The sequence below is a fragment of the Dromaius novaehollandiae genome, chromosome 24 (genome assembly GCF_036370855.1).
Source record: "Dromaius novaehollandiae isolate bDroNov1 chromosome 24, bDroNov1.hap1, whole genome shotgun sequence".
Classification (NCBI taxonomy): Eukaryota; Metazoa; Chordata; class Aves; order Casuariiformes; family Dromaiidae; genus Dromaius; species Dromaius novaehollandiae.
In genome coordinates, this window is record NC_088121.1 from 8,040,781 (window position 1) to 8,065,984 (window position 25,204).

General features: G+C 46.4%; 1 protein-coding gene across 13 annotated transcripts in view; it reads left to right on the forward strand.

Moving 5' to 3' along the window:
• The window catches only part of EIF4G3 (eukaryotic translation initiation factor 4 gamma 3), a 131,332-nt gene that overhangs the window by 95,947 nt on the left and 10,181 nt on the right, over window positions 1-25,204 (forward strand). For 10 of the 13 annotated variants that reach the window (XM_064497045.1, XM_064497046.1, XM_064497048.1 and 7 more), the window contains 15 exons: window positions 2,167-2,324; window positions 3,639-3,764; window positions 4,853-4,963; window positions 8,452-8,622; window positions 10,111-10,308; window positions 11,014-11,160; window positions 11,448-11,684; window positions 13,460-13,564; window positions 15,318-15,450; window positions 16,929-17,023; window positions 17,959-18,052; window positions 18,773-18,890; window positions 19,585-19,808; window positions 21,651-21,766; window positions 23,236-23,408. In XM_064497045.1, coding sequence (XP_064353115.1) covers window positions 2,167-2,324; window positions 3,639-3,764; window positions 4,853-4,963; window positions 8,452-8,622; window positions 10,111-10,308; window positions 11,014-11,160; window positions 11,448-11,684; window positions 13,460-13,564; window positions 15,318-15,450; window positions 16,929-17,023; window positions 17,959-18,052; window positions 18,773-18,890; window positions 19,585-19,808; window positions 21,651-21,766; window positions 23,236-23,408 — 2,206 coding nt within the window. The remainder of the gene's footprint in view (window positions 1-2,166; window positions 2,325-3,638; window positions 3,765-4,852; window positions 4,964-8,451; window positions 8,623-10,110; window positions 10,309-11,013; window positions 11,161-11,447; window positions 11,685-13,459; window positions 13,565-15,317; window positions 15,451-16,928; window positions 17,024-17,958; window positions 18,053-18,772; window positions 18,891-19,584; window positions 19,809-21,650; window positions 21,767-23,235; window positions 23,409-25,204) is intronic. The other 3 variants (XM_064497050.1, XM_064497057.1, XM_064497056.1) reach the window with 1 other exon arrangement.

Consider the following 25,204-nt stretch of genomic DNA (forward strand, 5'->3'; position numbering starts at 1 on the left):
AGAGGAAAAAAGGATGCTTGCAATGATGCCGTGAGGGAGGGTTGATGTTTCACTGTGGCCGGCTCCGGTGGGATTCGCCAACCACCAGCCCCAGAGAGACCTTCTGGGGCAGCGCGGGAGGGAAATTGCTTTCTTCCTGCTGCCAGCAGCGAAGGGAAGAGGAGCCCACAGAGCCCGAATGCGATAGGAGAAGCAAATCCCCGCTTGCTTGAATTTGTTGCGTGCGGATGTTGGCTGCAGCACAGTGGAAATGGTGGGGAATTGGTTGCCCCATTCTCACCAGTTGAAAATGATCCAAGAAGCTTCCATATAAGCAGACGTACTTTTTAAATAAGAGATTTGACGGTTTTAACTGGGTACTAAATAGCAAGCTTATTAGTGTGTGCGTTTATGTGTATTTAATTACCTGGCTAAGCAATTCTATAGATCTTCAAATTTCTAGGAGAGTAAGGAAAACAAAAATGAAGCATTTTATTTTCAGTCCAGGCTCTACTATTAAGCTGTGGGTATACACAATTCCTATGGCAAAAGAATTAAGTGCAGGCTCAAAGGATACAATGCTCTCTGTGCTCGTTAGCATTATATACAGTCTACCTAAGGGTTTTTCTTGTTGTTATTCATTAAGATATTTAATTTGTAGTCCTGAACCTCTATAAATTCACTTCATTAAGAGAGACCTTGAGACCGTCTTACCTTTCAGTTGCTACCAATTTTTAAGCCATTTATTATTCAGGTGAAGCTTCCTCAAAATAAATTAAGTTATTTTCTTTGGAGGCCAGAAATTAAGAGCATAAAACAAAATCAGGAAAGACCTTGAGAGCCTGGCAGACACGATACTGGGAGGAAGCACCACTGTTAGGTGATTACACCGCTGCCGTTACTTCTGTGTGGCTTCGTTCTAACAAAGATCTGAATTGCTTTTCTTTTATTAATTTGGCAATATTGTATTGTTAGGAGAAAACCTAGAGGCCTCTTGATAGTTTACGCCACACTTAAGCTAGCTTACCTATTCATTAGTTAAGCACATCTTGAAGTTAATCCATAATTCATCAGATGTCTTTCTAAAGCACTTGACGTGGTTGGAAAGATTTCAGGCCGGTCTGGAAGTCCTTTAACGGGGCTGAAGGGTTTCAGCGGATCCCTTTGCAAGCCCAGCGTGTCCGGCTCGTGCTCTGCAAAGCGGACCTGGCCACTCGAGGCAGTAATCCCCCGTTTTAGGTCCTTTCTTCCTAAAGCTGTGGATTTTGCCTTTTAGTAGGATTGCTTGTTTGATCCCCGTCTCTTCCCTCCGTGGATGCTTCCGTCCTTGGATGCTGCCTGTGATGTTTTCCAGCTGCTTTGCACATTGTAACTGCGTGTTAGGAACTTTCCAGGAGAAGGAAGCTCTGCATATAAACGATTTCTTGTTGCTGTCGGTATTTTTGCGTGCTAAGCCAGGGCGGCGTGGCACAGTGGACGGGCGCCTGGCCTGGGATTCGTCTGCTGGGATCTGGCTAGCCGGCCAAACTGTTTTCCACCCTCCTTTTTCCTGAAGCCCCATAGAAGAAAACCTGCACAAAGAGCTAAAAATAGTCATTACTTTGGATGTTTTCATTCTCAGTTATTAAAATGCATTGCTTGAAAGAAGTTGCTGGTTGCAGCCTCTGCTGGGATGAGGATGGTTGGTACCCAGAGACCTAAACCCAGTGATTAGGGGCTTAAACAAGGAAATAGTAGAGCGCCTTAACCAAAAAACCTGAAGGGCCGTCTAGAGCGCAAAGCCATGTTGTTTGGCATCAGTAAAATCCAGAGGAGGCATCTCTTACAGATGTTTTCCTTCAGATAAAAATGTGCCTCCCCATTTAGGGGATGGACAAGTCAACCTGGCTGGTGAACAAGTAGAGGGTTTCTTTCCCAACTCCCAACCATGCAGCCGGTGAAGAAAATCTTGGCTTAAGGCTACCAGATGCCCTAACGTGGCTGCGGGTTTGCATGTTGGTTTGCGTCAGCATTAATTAATGCGTCTTCATTAATTTTATTGCTCCTTTAGAAAAAGGGGGAAAAAACTATGTTAGGTTTTGCAGTTTTGTCCAAAAACTTGGAATCATGCTTCCTTTGGATTTTATGGAAACGCGAGCGGAGTTGGGTTTGTTCCCTATGAATCTCAGTGAACTCCTGTCATTATAGAGCAGTGGAAGCCCCTGGATCCCGAAGGCAAGAAGCAGTACGACCGGGAGTTCTTGCTGGATTTCCAGTTCATGCCCGCCTGCATCCAGAAGCCGGAGGGGCTGCCTCCCATAAGCGATGTGGTCCTCGACAAGGTGAGAGGAGAGCCCATAAAACAGGTGCGTGCAAATTATTTAAAAACTAAATATCTCTACGCTAGAAAGCTTTTAATCGAATGGGGAAGAAGAGTTTTTATTTTCCCGGTGCCACCAGCAGAGCCATGTGCTTGTGCTATGAGGAATAACTCAGTTTGGGGGAGGTGGGGGTTAATGCATGCTTCATTCCTTGACTGTCTTTTGACCAAGATTTTTGTCCAGGAGGGGATATATTTGGCTAAAGTCACATCACAAGATTGTTCAAGTAAAGGCATCATAGGCTAATGACTGCGCATGGGCCATTTAAAAAGTGAAGCACTTCGAATGGCCTTTACCTGCATTGAGTTATACCGAGTTGTTATTGGAATTTAAAATGGTTCCTCCTAGTCTGGGAGACCCAGGCTAAGCAAGACTGAAGGGAGAGACAGTATCTTTTATTAGATCTGCCGTACGATTAGGAAGCAGAGGCGTGCTTTTGGGCAAGCGAGCTTTCCTGTTGGCCTGAGACCATCGTGTCAGGATTTATCAGCTGGTCTAATAAAAGCTCTTCAGACCTTGACTTGCTGGCAGAAACAGTTCTGTGATTTTATCCGGTGTTATTACACATGTGGTTTTCTCTGCTGTGTTTTGGGACTTGTTGAAATATTGTTGTTATTTCTGAAGTGCTGACATGAGGACCTTAGTCTGCTCTCAGTCAGAGCGAGGTACCTCATTGCTTTTGGCGTAATCACTACATATTCACCCGTAAGATTCGAGGAGGAATCGGGAGATTGGTGATTCTTACGTGCAGAAACATTTCCACTCTGAATTTCATGCACAGACAAATTGGAAAACGCAGCTATGTTCCCAAAATGATTTCATCCACCTACTAGTTTTCCGTGATTGCTTCTCACTGTTCCCTCTACTTTTGGGCTTCCTGTGCCTGGTCAGCCATCTGTCTTAGCACAAAAGACATTTGTTTGAGGGGAAGATGGCAGTTTTGTGATCCTGAACCAAGCCTGTCACATTTATTTTGGAGAAGACAGGCCCACGTCGCCGTTGTTTTATCCTCTATAAGTCGTGTTCAGCCTTGAAATGTTTCTCAACCCTGCGTAGCCCTGTCACGTATTTTCACAATAGCCACCTGTGTAAGACATGTTTTAAATGAAATGTGGATTTTTAGTATCAGTGTGGATATATAACATGCTGAAGTTGTTAAAAGCATTAATTTGGATATCAAATCTATATGTTATGCCTGATGTTTCAGCACAGGCAGAGGTTGTAGACTTGGATGAGTTTGTAACAGCTGCAGGACACACTAAACAGCTCTTGTTGAGTTGTTGCTGCTCCTCTGCGCAGGTCAATCAGCCAAAATTGCCGCTGAGGACCCTGGACCCCCGGATACTGCCTCGAGGACCAGACTTCACGCCAGCCTTTGCCGATTTTGGGAGGCAAACCTCCGGTGGAAGAAGCGTATCTGGAAGTGTGAGTTTTCCCCAACTTGCTAATTCAAAACCTGGCCTTAATACCCGTGAAGCCCATCCTTGTGTTTTTGGGCCTCCTCAGATACTTCCCGTGGTTCTGGTTTTGTCAGGCTGATGACAAGGTTGATATTTTCTCGGCTGTCAAAATGCAGGCAAATTAAAAGGCAGTGTGGATGTTTTTAACTGGTACGTATTGGTCTTAAATGGATTTAATCTCCCCCTTTCCCTTCTCCTGCACAAGAAATGTGTGGAAACATGTTTCCACATGAGATCCTGGCAGTGGCATGTGTGTGAACACACATTTTTCATACAATAATACGAGTTGTGTGTTAGCATGTATCCTCCTAGGAACCAATTTTATAGATGATGCCAACAGAGCAAATACATTTTACTAGCCAAAAAAGCTGTTGTATTTTCCTGCTCTCTCTATTCTTCCACTTGTCGCTTTGCTTCGTTCGCTGCATCCCTCCTTGTCCTTCCTTATCCTCTGCTTTCCTTTCACCTTTTCTTCTTTTCCCTGCATCTGGCTTTGTCCAGACCCAAAAATCCAGTCCCCGAATTCTTCCTTCTTGCCTTTCTGCCACTCCTTCTCGGGGCATGGGGGTCTCGAAGCACGGTGCTTCCCAAGGGGCTGAGTCAGCCGCGGCCGGGGGACGGATGCTGCCCCGGTTGGCTGAAAGAAGTCTCAGCTCCGCTTTATCAAAACTGCTGGTTTTGAACAGAGTTCACGAAATAACCTTAACTTCCAAGTGTGCAGATTTGCAGGAGGCTCGGAACGAAAGCCGGCAATTTTGCTGCAGACTTTGCGTTGCTGTAATGTTTCTGTTTCGAGAGCGGTCTTGCGGCCGGTGGCTTGGTTCTGGGGTGTGCATCCTTGCCTTCGAGTAGCTTCGGTGTCGCAGTTTGTCTCAGAGCACGACCCGGTCCCGAAACCTTGGCGCTGTTTGAGGTGGACATCGCTTCCTATATTTAGCGACTCCGCAGTGGGCTGCAGGTTGTACTCCGGCGCCTTCTGGCCTTTCATGCGCTGAATGTCCCGAGCCTCTCGGCCTCTTGGTAATGTCGATGTTGCTCTTTCTCTTTCCGCAGGCCTGCAAAGTGCAGAGCAACCCTGGATTGCCCTCCCTGGCTCGGTGCGGTTCCCCAGCATGCCCTCTCTTGGTCTCGCCTCACCCACCATTGAGGAACCTGCCGATAGGGGTAAGCCAAATCCCCCTTTCTCCCCCCCATCTTTGCACCTTTTTGTAGAGTTGTCTTTTTCCATAATGTCCGTTATTGATAAAGAACGACCGGCAGAAAACTTTACAAAAAGGTGCAACAGTGTTTTTTAAAAAAAAAAGAAAAAAAAAAAAAAAGAAAAACCACGAAACAAGACTTGCATTGTACCCCTCTAGGCAGTCTTCAGTGGTGGGTGGGACAGCACCAGCTGAGGGCATGCTGGGACGTTGGCCTGAGCGGGATCCGCGAGGGGTCTGCACTTTGCAGACCTGTGGAAAGGGGGAGAAAAGGTAAGTGCTGCTTACCCCGTTCATTTGGAGCATTCAGCACATAACATACATCTTACATTTGCGCCTTTAAAGAGTAGAGCCTTTCTTTGCATTTTCTCGAGGAGGGTTCAAAGGTAATGTTTTTAACACGCCTGCTGTCCTGTGATGTCGGTTTGTTACAGGATGAGAGGGTTTGCAGCCCAGCACAACATCAAACGTTATCTTCTCGTGAAGCATGGCAAAATCTGCGTTTATGCTGTCTGTCTGCTCGGTCATCCCACCTCTACACAGGCCATGCCCATAAACCATTAAAACCCACTGCCTATTCCTTGCCCTTGGAATAATGTCGAGCAGCTCAGCGCTAACCAGCTTTCAGCACATGAGAATCTTTTATTTTGCTTCTTTGGCTTTGTCTTTATTTCCTTTTTTTTTTTTTTAAATAAACATGTTGTATGACTGTTTTTAGAAATAACAAATGTCCAATCAAACAACACAAGGAGTGTAATTACACAGGAACAAAATACAACTAAGAAGCCTTTTTTGATACCAACAAAAACTTAGAAATCAGTACAACCCACTTTGGTAACAAGATGCAAAAATAGAGAAATAGGGTTGGGAAAGAGCAATCCCTCCCTGCGCGCTGAGGCTGGATGTGTCTACGTGTGTCATTCCCAACAGGTGTCTGGGACCTTTCTTAAGCGGCACCTTGTCTTATTTTGTTACTGAGGTTTCGACACCTCTTTGGGAGACTTGCCTGTGTCTCTTTCTGCTTGCCTTTTCCCCCGTTCACCTGGAAGACAGGTAATTTGCGTTAATGTGGGAGCATTTGGTAAGCACTTCTCAGTGCCTTTGGTGGAAAATATGAATTCAGTGTAAGCTGTAGCGTTATAATTGCAGGTGCTGCAGAAATGCTATTATTTATTTGGACTGGGTTGCAAAAAGGAGGCCAGACGTGAACTCAGGCACCTGCTTAACTTGCTGCTTTGTAAATTCAGAACAAAAGAAAACAGTTTTCTGTTAAAAGATTATGATTCTTATATTATTTTGTTAAGCATTCAAGGGAGGCATCTGTTCACTGATTTTAAACCAAATCAAACATTCAGCCTGTCTGAACTGAGTTTATTCACAGGTGTAAAAAATGCAGTCATGAAGAAAGCATTTGTTTTGTTAACATTAGTTGGGTTTAAAGGTCTGGTCTCCAAGACAGGTTTGAGAAAGCTGGTGCAGGCACAGCCCGCATCTCCCGCTGCCACGTGCTGATGTTCAGGAGATGCTCCAGGGCTCTCGGCATCCGTCTCTTTTGCAAATAAAACGCTGCCTTCAGAGAGGGGTTGTTTGCTCTAGAAGCAAATGCTTCGGTTTGCCGTGGACCCATACGTGAGGAAGCGTCGCGGCTCCTCTCTCCGCAGGCGTTGCAGCCTGGCTGCGGTCGGCAGGTCCTGCAGGCCAGGCTCCTCCGTGTAGGAGCGGGACGGCCACGCGTCCTCTCTTGTTGGCTTTGCCCTTGTTCCTGGGTGAGATTAGCCCAAACGTATTGCTTTTCAGGCATTTCGCCAGGCTGGCTCTGGTTACTGAGGTTTTTGCGGGCGAGGAGCAGTGTGAAGAGGTCTGGTGTGGCTGGCTGCGACGGCGTCTGCTTTGGTTTCTGTCGTGCTATGTTCTGATTTCTCAGCTGGAAGGAAGCGTCGTCTTTCCGCGGCCGGGCATGCGCAGCGTGGGCAGAACCGCGGCAGCGTACGTGGCTTTAAGCGAGCCCGCCGGCTTATTTCCGCGTGGGCGGCAGGATGTGAGCGCAGGCGATGGGCTGGCACGCTGCCACCCCGCACCACGTGGCCCTGGCCTCGGCGTGCAAAGCGTGTCACCGCGTGGGATCATCATCCCTTGCCAACCTTTCATTCTCTTTGCGTTATCGCTTAATGAAGCCCAAAAGACCCCAGCAGTGATGGTGATTATGTTTGTACGCTTTCATCAGCAGCGCGCGTTGACATGTCAAAGCGAAGCAGTTCAAATTGCAGATAAAAGTCCTTCTGTTTAATGACGGTTTTTTTCCACTGGGCAAAAGCATGTTTGGGGCTGGCTTATGGCATGCAAGGCACCAGCTCGAAGCACTTTCCCCGTGCGTTGGGCTTAGCCGTTTGGATAACACAGGTGGTTTTGCCTCTGTGATGTGGATGGATCACTTTGTTGAACAGAGCAATGTTTTAAATGGCCCAGCTTTCATGTAAAGGTTGCGTACTGTCAGCCAAAGAGATTAATTACTTTTGCTGAAAATCATGAGTTTTGATAATGGGGTTTTATTACTGCACTAATTTTTACATTGAGGTTGGACGTTTCTAACAAATGAGTTCAGAAATACGAGAGCGCGGGGGAAAAACAAACCTCGGCGCAACACTTGATACGTTTAGCCTTTATTTGGGAGATCCCGAATGACGAGGAAGGGGTTTGGGTGCGTGTTGCGCCCTATCGCTGGTTCAGCTGATGCAAGTCTCTCCTGCGCTCTCAGCAGTTTCCCTGTTGGATTTGGCTGCAAGGAGCTTCAGGTGATAGATGAGTACAGAGAAGTGATTGATGCTGTTTCAAAGAAAGGACCAAGTTTCCCCTTTCTTCTCCTGCGAAGTTGGAGAAAGTTTTTGACCCACAGCTATTAAGATTCGTGTTCCCACAATATAGGAGAGGCATCTGTGCTGTTCAGGGTGTTTTATGTAACTCCTAACTCAAAACGGCTCTGTTTGAAACTAGCTCCAGTAAAACCATAACAATAAATCATCAGATTTACCAAAAATATCATTTAATTGCTTGAAGTGGCATGTTTGAAATGCAGCTCTGAAGGACTTGTTCAGTCCTTAAATGTGTCTTCACCGTGATGTCTCAGTTAAACAGTTTCCAGCTTTCAAGAGCTCGTTTTGGTCAGTAGGGTTGAGTTTGGCCGCGCTCGAGCAGCACCTGGAGCATCGCGGATGCGTGGAAGCACCGTCCCGCATCTCCTGCAGCGGTGGCTGCCCGAGAGAAGTGCATTTAGCATCCTCGTGTTCCCTCTGACCATCCTGGACCTCTGTGTTGCCTCGGAGGGAATCCTAAAAACCATAGGATGAGTCGCTGATGGACGGCGTTGCTATCAGCGGGGGTCCGCCCGAGCCTCTGGAGCGTTTTCTTGAGATGTGAGTTTAAAGGGGGATATAACAAGGAATGTTTTTGTCCTAGTTGTTGAATGTTGGACCAAGGAGATCTCAGCCGGGCCAGAGGCGAGAGCCCAGGAAGATTATCACCGTGTGCGTGAAGGAGGATGTCCATCTCAAGAAGGCAGAGAATGCCTGGAAGCCGAGCCTGAAAAGAGAAAACCAAACCGAGGACCCAGAAAATGTCAAAACCCAGGTGAGAGCTTTAGCAACCCCTTCTGTAAGCACAGCAGTTTGCCTCGACAGAAGAAAGATGGTAATTTGCCTTTACTATTGCATAAGACAGTAAAAAGGGCAACTGAAGTCCAGTTTGAATCCCAGCTTTGGCCTGCCTTGTTTTTTTGTTTGTTTTTATTCTTGATCTGGAGTTTAAATTGCAGTCTTGTAAATCAAGGGAGTCTAGACCAGACAACCTACTACCTCTCGTCTAGGACTTTTTTTTTTAAATTGCCATTTTACTAGAATATTTCTGTCCTGATCCTAAAACAAACAACCTCACACTCCCAGCACACAACGTGCTTTTCATCCTCTTTTAAATTACATTTCTGTCCTGAACCTCAGCAATGCTGAGGTTCCTCTAAGATTCCCTCAGTTCGTCCTGCCCAACCCCAAAACGCTGTGGCTGAAACTTTCTCTGTGCGACTCTCCCCTCCCTCGCTCCGTGGGCAGCCGCTCTGGGTGGTGGTATTTGCCTGGCAGTGAGACTTTGGATTTGGACGATCAGGTGGGATATTCTTGAAGGACACTGGAATGCTGTTCTCGGGGCCAACTGCAGCCCTGTTGACCTAATTATCCCTCTGGCTAGAGAAGGAAAAACAGTCTGCCTCGAAGTAAGCGTAGGAAAGGTTGACTGCCTCTTTTGAGGGAGATGTCCGCTTCTTGATCTTTCATGGCTAAATTAGTATCAAGTGGACACTTTTAGCTCTCAGTTAAAATGTTTTCTCCAGTGGGATGAGTGGAGAGGAGGTGTTTCCAAAGCTGGCTCTGGCTGGAGGACCCTCCTTTCCCTAGGTCCCCCCTTTCTGCCATAGAAGGGCAAAGCGTTGTCTGGCAGGTAAGTGAAGCAGGATTTAAACTCCAGGTGATCAAGAACATCTCCTGGAGATGTCTGTCCTGTATGTGTTGAGTGGAGGATAAAAAGAATATTTCACTTGGGGGGCAGCAAGGGCTTTGTGCCTCTGTCATGCTTGAAAAAAAGCATTGGACAAGCATCTTGGACATTTCCAAAACTCCTGCCCTGCTACCTTGAATCTGGGGAGCTGAGTTAGCGCTGGAGATGGACTTGCCTGCAAAGGGATGAGGAAATGTGCTCTCGCTCTGCTTGGCTTTGCCCATGAGTGTGATGATCCTTCTTGGGGGAAAGGGAGAGACCGTGGTACTTGCCTTCTCCTTCTGCCTTCGGAGGTAGAGAGGAGACCCCAATAACAAGGCTCTGGTGGGTCTGTAAGGCACCAACTGCAGTCCAGCTCCTGCTGATGAGCAATAACACAATGTCTGTGTGAAGGGTCTCTGTTTTAGGGCTCATGTGTGTTCAGAGGTACATGTGTTTTGTGTGCAGTTTGGCATCTGAGAAGTTCCCATAGGAAAGCCTCACTGCTCACCTTTCGAAAGCATCCTAGCTCGTTACTGCAAGCTGCCATCCGCCTGGTTTTGCTCTGCACTTAAGGTTTCCCTGTTGTTTTAGGAGCTGTTCCGCAAGGTACGAAGCATCTTAAACAAGTTGACACCGCAGATGTTCAATCAACTAATGAAGCAAGTAACGGACCTGACAGTAGACACGGAAGAGAGGCTGAAAGGAGTCATCGACCTGGTCTTTGAGAAGGCTATTGATGAGCCAAGCTTCTCGGTGGCGTACGCCAACATGTGTAGATGTCTTGTAACGGTAAGAGCAGCAAAAGTCAAATGGAGAGTTCCTCTGGGTAGTTGTTCCCCTTACTGCCCGTTATCCCTACGAATTGAGTGACAGTTACGGAAACGTGGCAAGAGCAGAGTTAAATGTTAGTTTCCGAACTTAAATAATAACTTACATCAGAGACTTGCTCGTGAACGTTTGCTGGCCATGCCTGCAGGCAGAGGGCTTTACAAGTGACGTGTTGTTTGGAGTTAAGGACACCGAGCACTTAGCTCTGCCCGGTCACAAGATGTAGTGAGTCATCTTTGAAAAGTCCAATTTCTCTCTCTAGCTTCAAAGGGGAGCCCGAGGTGCTGATCCAAGCTTTGGACAGCTGGCTTTTGGATGCTGAAGTTAGGACAAAATAACCCCCTCCTCCCTCCGACGGTGATGTGCCATAACATGCAGTGAAGGAGCGTGACTCCAGAGTCTTCGCTGCATGACAGGAGATTTTTTTAAGCGGTGTGTCTTTTTAAAGGATCCCGTGAATGGAAATGCAATCTGTCTGCAGGCAGAGGTGGTGCCAGCCAAGTTTGGAGCACGGCTTTACATATGAAATCTAAAACTCCACGGGAAACCGTGACGTGATGCTTAACTGCTGTAGCCTCGCAGACTTGTGTAGCTGACTGTGAAGTGCAAAATAAAATGTAATTCCCGGTGTATAGCCAATCTTGCTTTTTCTCCCTCTCCCTACAGCTGAAAGTACCTATGGCAGACAAACCTGGGAGCACAGTAAATTTCCGCAAGTTGCTGTTGAATCGTTGCCAGAAGGAATTTGAAAAAGACAAAGCTGACGACGATGTCTTTGAAAAGAAGCAGAAAGAACTTGAAGCTGCTACCACTGTAAGTGGTATTTTTCCCCCTAAATTCTCAGAGGTCTCTCTGAAATCGATCTCTTCGAAGACTGCCGTTGATTTGGGGGGAATTTTGGAGTTCTCGAGAGTTTCCCCCTCTCACTGTGGCTGAGTATAATGAAAAATATTTGCCTTGATTGGTGCTCTTATAAAAGCCTCTTTTTTCTTTTTTAGAAGAAAGAGGATAAATAGGGACATAAGCGCCTATACTGGATCTTTTAAAGAGCTTTGTGCTCTGTGATCATGCTTTTTAGAGCTCACTTTTCTGTTTTACAGCCAGAGGAGAAGACGCGGCTCCATGATGAGCTGGAAGAGGCCAAGGACAAAGCTCGACGGAGATCTATTGGGAATATTAAATTCATTGGCGAACTTTTTAAACTCAAAATGCTGACGGAGGCCATCATGCATGACTGCGTGGTAAAGCTGCTGAAAAACCATGATGAGGAGTCCCTCGAGTGCCTTTGCCGCCTACTGACTACCATTGGCAAGGACCTGGACTTTGAGAAAGCAAAGGTAGGGCAGGACCTAGGACGAGAAACGAGACTGGCTGGACAAGGATGGAAAATTGGGCGTGTGCTATTTTTATCTGAGGATTTATTTTTTCGTCAGCAATTTTTGTATGGCATTGGGAAATCATCCACTCTTCCGTGGATGTTTCGTCGCAACCTGGCCTCGTTCCCTCCCCTGAGCCCCTTTGTAATAGATTTGGTATTGTTTTCAATAGTGTTCTCCAGTTGCTACTTGTTTCCAATATTTCCAAATATTTCATCCAAGTACACAGTTGTCAGTGACTGACAAATACTGTGAGTTACTTTTTTCCAAATAGAATTCACCTCTTACCTGTAGTTTCTAAAATCTTAAGATTTAAAGTGGCTTCTTTGCTGTCGAGGCACCAAGAAACGTACCACTGAATGTGGTGTTCAGGTTTAATCTAAGAAAACATGTCAGTCGGCCTAAACTCCCACCTGAAACTTTGCAATTACGTTTGCCTTGTGCCGTCACCTCCAGCTATGCTGGAAGGAAGCAGATGTTTTGCAGCCGTGTCCTCCTCCCGACTTCCCACCCAATGGATATGTAACACGGTGCCTTACGTGCTAGATGAGCTTCAGCTGGCGCAGGCCGTCTGCTTGTCCTTCCTAAAAGCCAGGCTTGGGATGGAAAAGCATTCCAGGGTTTTGCCAGAAATCAGTCGCGCTCAGCTTTGGAAGCGAGCTGAGCTAATTGCTTTCAGCTGCTCGGGGAAGGGAGTTCCTTTGCAGGGATCGCAGTGGATCAATCCTGATCCGTCCAGGGAGCCCTCGGAGAAACAGTTTCCCAGATCGTTTTGTGTAGCATTGACTGAAACAGCATAGTTTATCGCTGATCCCCCGGGCTAAATCCCTTACGCTGTTAACATGACAGCGGGCGCATTATCGATGCAGGTGTGAAAGTGGCACCGGTGGGGTGCAATTTCTCCACATGCTTTGGGAAGAAAACAAGGTCCGTTTCTGAGTGGTAGCTGAGGTCATGTTAGAGGAGTCCTGAACGCTGTTTCAGTCCTTGTGATTTGTTATTTTTATCAAGGTCGAATAAAAATCTTTTATTCATTTCCTATTAAAGGGGGAGACATTTTATTATGCATTTTTATTGAGGCTGAAGTGTTAGTGATAGTTATAATTAAACTTTCTGGAAAAAGTCCGTTTTAAATATATTTCCCGTCATTCTTAACTTTGGAAACATTTGCCATTCGTAGCTGAAGCTTTCCAGAGCAAGACCGTACCAAATTTTAATAGGTTTTTTCTTGTTTTTTTTAAGTGTAAGGAAAGGGATTTAGCTAGTTTTTAATGAAGGGAGTGGGAAATATTTTATTTTTACAAAACTGCCCTGCAACTTTTTGTTTAAAACAGCTGGAGCCCCCATTTGGGGAAAAAGGCTGAAGTTTAAGAGCCTGGCAAGTGAAACCTAGACCCAATGAAGGCTTTTCCGAGTTACGGTGCCATTTCATGTCTTTGGTGCAGATCGATATGGATCCCATCACATCATAAGTTTTTGGAAGAAAAGGAATAAGCCTGTGTATAAGGCTTGTGTGATTTTGTACTGTGCTTTTGGCTGTGCACACTCAAATCTCAGCTGTGAGGGTGTATGAGACCTGGCACACGCTTTGCTGGAGAGCAAGTCTGGGTGCCCGGATCCCTGCCGGGCGCCGTGATGGCTCCAGCGCTGTAATACGGGACCTGCTGGTGGCCTGTCCAAGGGCACGTTCTCCTTTTCTTCTGAGATATGCTGATGATGTGGTTTCTCTTATGTAGCCTCGCATGGACCAGTATTTTAATCAGATGGAGAAGATTGTGAAAGAGAGAAAAACATCTTCCAGGATTCGGTTCATGCTTCAGGACGTAATAGACCTAAGGCTGGTACGTACCCACTGAAATAAGTAGAAGCGCCTATTCCCTTTCGCAGCTGGGCTGGAGCTGTTCTGCCATGAGAGCAGGGATTACAGCACTTAGAGCAGCAGCTGAATGAGGAAGGTCTGTGCCCTTTATCAGCCCAGTAGTCTGGCTGTTGAGAAGGTACAAAATCTCTCTTTTTGCCTTGATGAAGGCTAAGAGATGGGTGGTCGGTAGATGGACTCTTTATCGCAAAGGGTGTTCAGGTTCAGCTGAACGGTAGGAGTGTGTTCACACCAGCTTTGGATGCACTAATCCAGCCTGATTACAGCAGATGTGCTTGAGCTTTTTCACGGTTTGGGTGGTTTTGCCCCCAGCATGCCGTCTGTGCTGGTCGCGTTGCGGGGCTGTACGTGTTTCAGTGCGCTCTGGTGTTCCTGCTGAGCAATCGTATTCACCGATTCCTGCCAGTACTGGCTGGTGCTGATGGGACACGTGTGGTTGCAGAACCAAAGCACTCTGGGGTTTGTCAGCTGGCTATAGGAGAACAGCAAGGGCCATTCTTCATAGAATATGTATTTTACAGAAAGATAGACCTGTGTTAGCTTGTATTGCTAGCACAACTAGGCCTTTGCAAATTGTTTACTGGACGTATTGTGTAGACAAAAGCAAGCGGAGTCTGCTCATGGTCATGGCATTAGGATGGTGGGTCCATGCTAAACTCCAAAAATGATAGGTAAGAGAGACCTTGGCGCTGAAACATATAGTGTAGACAGGGACCTACCCATGTTGTAATCATGGGGTCTCTCCCACATGACGAAGGGTGTGGTTAAAGATGAGACTGCATGTTGCACAAACGTTCCCAAATACATGTAATTTAACCAGCGTAGGGAGCGATAACAGCATGGCTTTAGCAGCACTGGTCCTGAGACAGCCCTTGCTTAGAGTCCCGGAGGGTTTTACACCTCAAATAGCTTTTTGAAGCTGTTTTGCCGTTCTGTGCAGGCCAAGGTCAGTTTCGACTGCAAGGTCGACAAAGGTGATTACCCCACACATTATTATAATGAGGCTGTAGCAAGATCAAGAGCCATTCTGGTTATTCTGGGGATGGATGGACCTGTGCAGTGCCTGGCTGAGTAGACACACCAAGCAGTGGGGATGTTCTTGAGGAGAGACAGCTCTGCCTCTCTCTACAGGATTCCTCTCTCAGCCATCGCGATCCCTGAAGTGGCAAAGCACCATCTCCAGATCAAACCCTGTCGCTTCTTGCTGCTTTGTTATTTTCATTGTTTCAGTTTTTCCTCGAGCTTGGAGGAAGGGCTGCAATGAACACTGCCAGTAATAAACTGAGGGAGAGTAGCAACAACCTCCCTCTAGTCCATCTCTTTCCCCTGGACCTAGAAAGACATGAGAGCTGGAAATGCGCAAGATGCCAGGGGCTGAAATGTCCTGAATTCAGCCGGGCCTCTCCAAAGTCAGGTCTCCACTGTGACCTCCCTTCTCTACCAGCATATATAGCAGAGTCGGTGATAGCTCTGACCTGTGGCTATAGGAGGATACCGTGTCAACAGCGTGAGCCAGAATTCCCCCATGTCCCTTGGGGAGCAGGCCCACTAATACATTAAAAGGGTGAGAAGGTTGCTGAGAAGGCCTTGTTCTCGCAGTGTTCAAAATATCCCATTTATGATGAAATAATGCAAAAATATTCCATTTACAACAAACTATCCCATTTATTTTCCCCTGGAAATAGCACTGAGCTCATGCTTTTTTGCTTTCCTAGTGCAACTGGGTTTCGCGGCGAGCAGACCAGGGCCCGAAGACCATTGAGCAGATTCATAAAGAAGCCAAGATTGAAGAGCAAGAAGAACAGAGGAAGGTCCAACAACTCATGACCAAAGAGAAGAGGAGACCGGGTAAAGTAAAAGCCGAGCTGACTGCTCATTTTATTGCTACACATCCAAGGGCCATAGTCAGAAACCCACCTAAAAGAAAAAAAAAATGTTTTTTTCCTACGTGTAATGAGCAAGAGGGATTTGGGGCCTGGTTATGGCTGGGGCTGGAAGTGGAACAGACTTGCTGCGGATTGGCTGTGGGGGCTTTTGGGGCAAATCCCTTGGTAAAAATAAACATCCCAGGCCAATAGTGCTTAAGCTTTATTCATGCAGACCATATTCCATTTTGTGACAGGCTGCCAGAAATCTGTTACAAAAAGTTGCTATATGGGAGTCAGATTTGCCATCCGATCTTGCACATTGGGATAGCATCTTATTTCACGAGCAACCATGTTGTCTTTAGCTGTTAAAGCTGCGAGATGTTATTTTGGCATGGAAAAGAGCGTCTTCGCATTACCTTAAATTGTTAACAGCCATTGAAGTTAACACTACCTGAAGAGGAAGTTGGAGTGGCTGATGCTTTTCAGAGGCATCGGACCAAAACGTGCAAGTCTTTTTTGTTTCTGAAGCATCATGTTCCTTCGTGCTAGTGCTAAATCTTGCCCCTTGTTTCGTCTGGCCTCAGCAGTTTCAGTAAGGCAGCAAGGCACCAGCTGGCAGTGGGAATGATCAGAAGGTTTCCTTCCCTTCCAGAAAGGCTGGAAATAATTTTGTCAAAGTGCAGAGTAATTTTAAAAAGAATCACCACTAGCAAGACATTAAAATACCCCCTGCAGTATAAATAGGAATAAGGTAGAAGTAAAATGGCCACTGAGAGCAGAAGCGCGGAGGGAACTTTACAGAAAGGATTCTGGGGATAAACGTAAGTGAAAAGGGTTAGCAGGCAGGGAAGGCAAAGACTGTGGGACAGAAACAAGCATGGAGAAAGTAATCTGCAGGCTTCTTTAGACCTTTTTTTCACAGCGCTTTAATTTATTAACCCTTAGTATTAAAGACAATACACATTTGTTTTAATTCTCCAACAATTGGCATTGTGAGAAGGAAAGGAGCTCTTGCTGCTTGAATGATTCTGCATTGAGACTAGCTTACCGCTGTGGAAGTCTGTGCGACCAGCGCGCCGTTTGGTTAGCAGAAAAGCGTTTCTTCTCCGTTTGTGAGCTTCTGTTAAGGCACAGTACGTGCAGCCATTTCAAAATACCAAGAACACAGACAGCAATCATTCCTTAAGCAGGAGGCAACGCTGCAAAAATCTGCCCTTGGAAATATTGTTGCTTATATCAAGGCTATTTTAGAATAATAAAGTCAGGCAAAGTAACTCTATCATCTCAGTCCAAAGAAATACCCCGAGAGACGTGCCTGACTATTTCGGTGTAGAATTGCGCAGAGGTTTAGCAAATGGCACCGTCTTCTGTACCTCCTCGTGTTGAATTTGGAGATGATTGCGTGCGGCAGGGCCAGCAGGTAAGGAGCTAAAGGAAACTCTGTCTGTCCTTTGGCAGGTGTCCAGCGGGTCGATGAAGGCGGTTGGAACACTGTGCAGGGGGCGAAGAACAGCAGAGTGCTGGACCCCACCAAGTTCCTTAAAATCACCAAGGTAGGTACCAGCGCAGAGCTCCTTCAGAGCTCCAGAAGTGCCCAGATATCACCTTATTGCATCTTTCTGTCTAGGAAAGCCTGTTATGGTACTTGCAGGTCAAAAGTTGTTTGGGGCAATGTTTTGGTATTTAAAATCCCGAAAATTTGTAGTGTACGTAAATAAAGCACAGACAAAAATGCTGTCACATTCAAAATGTTCCTATTTTGTTTTTCTCAAGGAAAAGCAGTATGCATACACATTTTCTAAGATTCATAAGGATGCTTTTAGTGACCTGCAAGTTCTCTAATTTGAAAAACTGCATTTTATTAAGTGATGAAAAGAGAATGCAAGTTCAGATACCATCTTCTTAGTAGAATGAGGATGCCACATTCAAATTTAAAACAAAATGTTCCTAACATACCAGATGGCAACACTCCAAGCTCGAAAGGTTGGGGTAGCATGAGAAGAGCAGTGCTGGCTTGTACAGTGTTTTTGGACCGCAGTCCAGAAGTTCAGTCCAGCTTTTTGCTTCTCATTTTGCAACCTGCTGTCATTCTCCCCCCTCTAAATTCTGTTTGTTGCTGTGCACATTCCCACCAAAGCCTTTACTGGTAGGTTGGGTGGACAGCAGAACCAGTTTATTCCTTACAAACAATGTTTTTGAAGTACTAATATACATGATGCTTTTTCCTTTACTGAGCTCCATTGCTTCTAATAGAAAGAAGCTCCCAGTCATGGTGAATATCTCATTTACATTTTGGAAGAGGCTATTTCTGGTGCACTTGGATGCATCGTCTGTCTTTGGCTAGAGTTTGGTCTTCCAAGAATGTGTTAAAAATGCCTTTTTGGATTCCCAAAGCAGGTGCCCTGGGGTTGTTGCAAAAAAAAAAAATCCAATTTATGAAATAATGTAAAATTTTCCCTTTGATTGTATGTACTGATGTGTTTTACAGCCCACAATAGATGAGAAGATTCAGCTTGTGCCTAAAGCCCAGTTGGGCAGCTGGGGAAAGGGCAGCAGTGGTGGAGCAAAGGCGAGCGAGATGGGTAAGTCAGGAGAGCTCCTCACCCTCAACCTTGCTGCCTGCTGTTCTTGCCCAGCTTTGGGTTTGGGAGGGAGCGCTCGCGAATGACGTCCCTAAATCGCAGTGAGCTGTAACGGGAACACAGCAGTGAGCCCGTGGTAAGATCTGAGATGTGATTCAACCGTGCACTTGGTTTAAAAGAAGGAGAAAGGAAAAAACGCCCATCTCAAGGGGCTGATACTGAGCAGCGCAAGAGAGAGATTCACACAGGCTCTGTCTCGAGCACCAATAAAGGTGTCTTGGTCTGCAGTGGCTGTGCTGACCCCATTATGATAGGAACTTCTTACAGCCTTTCCTCGCTGTGGCTTCAAAGCAAAAAACTGCAAAAAGCACCGAGCCGCTCAGCTTAGCACCCGCGCTCTGTGCTGCTCCTTGGAAAACACCAGCCCCTCTTAGTTTCTCACCCCGGGAGAACAATGCCTCCTTTTGTTGTTCTGTTTTGCTTTTTGGGCGGCGGGTTAAGCAATTCAGCAATTCGCTGGTGCCACCAACGAAACCGGTACGTCATGAGGGTAGCTGTATGTCTAATGAGCAGCAATGAAATGGGGCAGGATCAGCCCTTTCCCTTCACTTTCCCCTCTGTGACTCTGAAAACAGCAGTATTGTTTAAATGGTTTTGTGATGCCTTATTGTTGCTGACCTCGTTGTCCCTCTTCCCTGTGTTGTCTTTGCAATCTCCCAGACTCCTTACGACCAAGTGCCACTAGTCTGAACAGATTTTCTGCGCTGCAGCCTCCAGTCTCATCCGTATCTGCCTCATCTGCATCCTCAGAGTTAGATTCTCGCAGGGCCTTAACTAGGTAAGGTTCAGTCCGCCGGTGACGTTTCCCTTCGCCTGTTTGTATGCCTGCACTTTTCACTTGCTGCTCCAGTTGCTAGCGCACAGATAGAATAGACGTTCATTGAGTTGTTTCTGGGAATGGCCAGGTCTTTTCTCCCCCTGTGTAGTCTGAGTTAACTTAAAACACATCCATCTTTTACAATATCATAGGAGAGGCGGCTGGTATTGATTTTTAAAGCAGTTATAATGAATGTGTTAGTTTCCACTTTTCAGTCGCCCTTTAGAATAAGAAGATACACTTACTGGTAGTTTATAATAGTTTAATAACTCTTAAGATAAAATGTGATAAATGGTAATGTATGGAGATTGGCTTCAGTGGTCATGAATTCAGCCAGGTCAGTGGGTTTCTTTATCCAGAAAAACACACCTAAACCAGGCTCAAGTTTAGCAAGGCTCTTCAAATGCTCTGGCTCTCTCTGACGCCGTCCCATTAGCTGTGTCCAAACCCGCTCATACTTCCCCACAGCGTGAAGTGCACGTGAAGCTGTGCAGTGCTCACACGCTCCCTGGGTGTTCAGCAGGACAGCCATTGCAGCTCGTAGCATGAAACATGTATTAAAAGCTATTGGGTATCTTCTTTAAAGTCAGCAGCATCGTGTGCAGGGGTTTCTTGTGCCGTAACCTTTCAAGTGAAACGTGTGTTTGTTCCTTAGTCGCGGGAGCACGGGCAGGGAGAAGAACGACAAACCTCTCCCGCCTTCAATCACCCGTCCAAACACCTTCCTTCGGGGCAGCAGCAGTAAAGAGCTGCTGCTCGACAATCAGGCGCAAGAGGAGCAGCGGAGAGAGATGCTGGAGACGGTGAAGCAGTTAACGGGCGGCATGGAGATGGATAGGAACAGCTCAGAGGCGGACAGGAACAAAGCCAAGGAATCTGGTAAGCAGCTCTTCCGCGAGCGCTCGAGCACCCTCAGGGAGTCTTGCTGAGTGCATGAAGCTGCTTACAGGAGAATTTATCGCTAAAAATGACAGATTTCCCTGCAGCCATGTGAATAGTCGGCCCATAGTGACACAGCATCGAGCTTTGATCGCTGAAATCAATGTCCTAGTGGTTTGTAACGCAGCTGATTTAGACGCTCCTTAGCACCATCTTCTCACCAGCTCCTCCTCAGATTGCATCAGAGTCGAAAGGCAGAAGATACCTGCAAAATACCAGTCCACATCATTGTCTTTCCTACTCACATCCTATTGCAGCTGGTTTCTGGTTTAGACATCCCCAAAATCAGTGTCGGGGAACATCCTCTCAGATAATCTCACGTATCTAAAGCCTGTCTCCTGGGAGGAGTCACGGAGGCTAGGCTTGAGGAATTTCAGGATGTAGAATGTCCTATGCTTGGAGAGGCCTTTGAATGACAGGTCTTCCTGGTTGTTTTGGGGGGGATTTCGTTTTGTCTGTGTCATGTTAGCAAATCACCAACTCTTTACAGAAAAGGGCACAACTAGAGGATAAAAACAGGCCTGGGTCCAGCTTTCTCGGTCGCCACATCCCTGGGATGTAGCCTTCTTGGCAGGTCAGAGCAGATGAGGCGGTTGTTCGAATGGTCCCAAGGTAGAATACCACAGCCGAGCATTTTGGGTGCCGTGCTGCTTGCGTTCGCCTGGAGCTGTGTTTCCTCCAAGCCGCCGCATGCCGTGGATCCCAGTGATTTCAGGATTTATATACGCTGCATCCCCAGGGCTAAAATCCGTGGTCAGTCCTGCTGGACCGTGTAGTCAGTGCAAGGTGCTCCTTAAGTGCTTGTCACCATGATCCAAAGCGCCAGCGTTCCTTGCCCAGTGAGGCCGTATCTGCACTTCCGTACCATTTCCCAGGGCCGTAGTCACGGCTGGGGTCGGGGGCAGACGGTGCACATGAGTTTTTTTTAGCACCGTGCCGTTGCCAGCCCTCGTTCCCAGCAGGTCGCAGTGCAGCAGGGGTGCTAACGCCCGCTGGGGCGGGTTGTCACCTTGTCAGTGCTGCAGCTCCCGCTTTGTGCTCCTGCCGGCTGAGCCGATTTGTTAGCGATAAAGTGTCGAGGACGTTGAAGGCAGCGTTCCTGGTGGACAGAGCCTTTGCAGTACGCGCAATATTTGGCTCTGTCTCTGGAAAATGTCTAAAACTCAAACTGCTACTGCAATCGAAACAGTAAGGGGTGAGCCTGGACTCCCACGCCACAGCTCGTCTTGCTGTCTCAGTGGCTTTCTCTGGGAGGGAAGTTTGTAAAGGGCTTCTTGGGGACTGAGTCTTTGGGGTTCCCTTTCTACCGGAGATGTGGGGATGTGATCAGGAGATTGCTTTGGGTCGCTGCCCGTCACAGTCAGCGTGCTAGAAATTTGTAGCGTGCTGTCAGAGCTGCTGTAACAGCCTGAAGTTTAATTACTTAATGTTGATAGAGTGCCTTGAAGATGTTAAATCCTGTGCCGCTGCCAAGTGTTTCTAAGGTTGAGTTACAGAAATATAGAGGGTTCTTACAGAAAGAGGGAATTTAACCAAGAAAGAAGTTATCTGTAACTGATGATGAGACACGAAGCGCTCTACGCTGGTTGTTTCGGCATCCACCACTTCCAAACTGGGGTCCTCTCAGTTACCATAGCAAATCTTGCTTATTGACGGCTGCTGTCCAGCCAGCAGGACCGGCTCCGGGAGGAGGCACGGGTGACTTGGGTTTTGAGAATGCCTTGTTGGAAATGGTGCTGATTTTCCTTTTCCAAATGTCTCTTCTCTCTGCGTGACTGCCAGCCAAGCCAGAAGCTCCCCCAGCTCCCGTACAAGACAAGCCTTCGCTATCAGAAGAGGAAATAGAGAGAAAATGCAAATCTATCATTGATGAGTTCTTGCATATTAATGATTTTAAGGTAAGCAAAATGAGAACCTTGCTTAGCGGAAAGGGCTGCAGCCATGGGCCTTTGAGTATATTTTCTCTCCAGGAACAGCTGTTCCAGACATAATGGAAGTGGGGCGGCCAGTTAAAATTTGGACAGCCGCAGCTCCAGAAGTGGTTTTAGGCAGTTGTCTCACCACCTTGTTTTGTACCCCTGCTAGTAATAGGGAAAAGTAGCCCACTTTGTGTGTGTTAAGTAGCAAGATGTATGTGTGGCTGTCATGAATCACTGAGCAGCTCCATAATAACAGCAATTTTGGAAGCAGGAAAGCTAGTGAGAAAATAAACTGAGGTTTTCATTCAGTTATCAAAGCGTGTGTTGTTCTGATCCAGAGGCAGATGAAGCAATACTAAATATTGAACAAACTACTCCACAGTATTTTTAATAAACATTGAGAATTACTGAGCAGCTGTCATCACTTCCTAGTTAAAGGTTGCAATTTTGTTTCCCATGTTTTTCCATGTTTCCCCATGTTTCCATGTTTCCCCAACATTTTTTGCATGTTCAGGGAGTGTGCAAGAAATGTTACATTTGCTGCAAAGGTGATTGGTTTGATCTTTTGCTGAAAAAAATTCTAAAACCTGCCAAGTTTGAAATGACAGCGCCAGAGCATTCTGATTCGGCACCTAAAAGCAGAGTTACCGCTTGCACTTTAAAGTGCTTCCAAGTAAAATTAGAAAAAGAAAGAAGATTCTCAAGATGGATGGTTTGGGGTTCACATCTAGTTATCAGGAGAAATTATTAAATTGTGATTTGGAGAACAAATATAACTTGATTCGCAGTGCCCGCAGGTATGTTGTCCAGCAAACCTTAGCAGGGGGAGTCCGCGGGCTGCTGGGCTAGATTAGCTGGTTGAGAAAGGAGTCTCCAGTCCTTTTTCTTTTTGAGATAGACCTTAAAGTCTGACTGCTGGACACCGGCTTCTGTCAGGCGCATCTGGCGGAAAAGCTCTGACCTGAGTGCACAGTCCAGGTCTGCCGAGCTCGTGACCTGTGGAAAAAGGCCGTTTAGGACCTTCGGAAATTCTCCTGGGGCTGCCAGTTCTTGCTAGCTAAAGGCAAAACCGAAGAAGAGGAGCCAATCTGTTTTGTCAGAAAGTCCACTGAGATCTGCTGGGTTGAACCTAGAGGGTCAGCTGAAGATCTTCACTGACAACAGTGGAGATTTTTGAAGTATGACATTGAGTATTGCTTTGAAAGCCTATATTTAAGTGCTTTATTTACTTAAGTTACAAAATGCATGTGCCAGAAAATAGATGCTTTGTAAAGAGGAAATTTTGCTCCACATGTTACCGTGTATTTTCTGCTTCTTTATATGGTATGTTTTTGTAACCTAGGAATTAGTGGGCCAGATTGGACCTGTAATGAATCTAACCTAATACCCTCTTTTTGAATTGGCTCGGTATTTTACAAAATAAATGATCCTCTGTGTTGTTTGAGCAGGAAGCGATGCAGTGCGTGGAGGAGCTGAGCGCCCAGAATCTGCTGCCTGTTTTCGTGCGAGTGGGAGTGGAGTCGACACTCGAGAGGAGTCAGATCACCAGGGATCACATGGGCCAGTTATTATATCAGTTGGTGCAGTCAGGAAAGCTGAGCAAGCAGGATTTCTTCAAGGGGTTTGTATTTGGCACAGCCACACAGATGCTTTTGTTGAGCATTCGTTGCAAATGCAGCGCTTTGCGTTGGCCAGTAATAGTTTCCCACGTTGGTTTGATAGCAGCAGTATCCTGAGCTCTCCATGCATCCTCTGTGAAAGAGCATTTCCACTTAGGTATAAGCAATGCGATATTTTAATAGACTTTTAAATATTTCAAATGCTTTAATGAATGTAAATACTTCAGTATTTATATAAGTATTTATAAGTAAATCTGTAGGTATATACTCAAATATGTGTGTTTATATTTTTTGTTTTGTGATGTATTTGTCAATGTTTGCCTTTTGGCAAATCATTCAATGCGGTTAGGATGGGGGAGGAAGAAGATAAAATAGCTGAGTGGCATTAATGCCTTGAAGCCCCGTAGACTGAAATCCTGGGCAGCCACAAAACCGCAGCCACTCTTCTAGTGGTGAAACAGGCTCGTCCGTACGATGCCCTTTCTCAGGACAGCTCGGCTCTAAAGTGCGGCCACGACCTCGGGGGGCTGCGGAGGAGCATGTGCCAGATGCAGGTACCAGACAGGTCCTGCCTTCCTCGGAGAACTGAATTTCAACCGCCTGCTCGTTTCGGCTCTTACAGTCACTGCCTCTGGATGTGAACTGGTGTCCGGGTGTAAAAGCAGTTGTGGCATCCTGAGCCCTTCGGTCCTTGCTGGACCTTAGACTAGGATGATTAAACAGAAATAGCCATGAAAAGCAGCCAGAGAACCCTGGCAGATGAAATAACGCTTCCAGATAATGAGTTTCAAGGTATTTAGCCTGACTTGTTGCTTTTATTTGAGCTGTGGCTTGTGCTGGCACTGCTGACCGCTGTGATGGTGATCTCCCTGCAGCCGTGGCCGGCAGGGATTTTCAGGATGACAAAATCCGGTAGCTCGCAGGAAAAGATGAGGCAGCCTGAGACTGAAACCGCAGGGAACGGCAGTGAAAAATACATCCGCAGGGAGCGTACTTGTCTATGTTCATGCAGGCGCTGATGGTCAAAACGACTCGTGCTGAGTGATACATTTCCATAATGGATCATGATTAAAGCCGTTACTGCGTTTCCCGGGGTGTGGATAAGTGGCCGCGCTGCCAAATCAGTGGGATCTTGATGAAATACCGGGACCTGCGGTCCGAATGTGGCATAAACAAAGTGAAACTGCTCGCGAAGATGAGAAAAGTGTCCTTCGTGGCATTCAGTGGGCGCAGGAGAAGAAGGCTGCAAACAACTATACTTACTCACACAAGACAAATTACCTTATAATTAGAGGTCGTGGTATAAGTGTTGGTTGCAGCACAGGTCTGGGGAGATAAGTGACAGGAAACCAGTTTCTGGCAGAAACACTTGGAGAAACCTAGGTCGAAGTAGTAGCGGAGGATGGAGAGAACAAAGCAAATGAGACAGTCCCTGCTTAAAAGTTGTTTCTGACACTAGTGCACAAGGGAAGAGATTAATTGATAGCTGTGTAAAACGGACCCCAGAATTTTCAAGGTTTTCAGGGAGAAACGAATCAGTTTGAAAACTCTGGAGAGCTGGAAAACACGGTCGCCTTGTAGCAGACGTGGAATGCAGGGCCACCCACGAGGCCTTTATCAGGAACGAAGAGCTTTGAACATTTTGCTGACTACCTTACATTTGGCCTTCTGTTGTTATTTATCCCCCCTCTGTTAATGTTTGGACTTCTTTAAGGAGAGTCCGTTTATTCAACCTTATGTATTCATAGACAAAAATGCCTTCTACTCTTACAGATTTTACTAGTTAGTGAACAACACA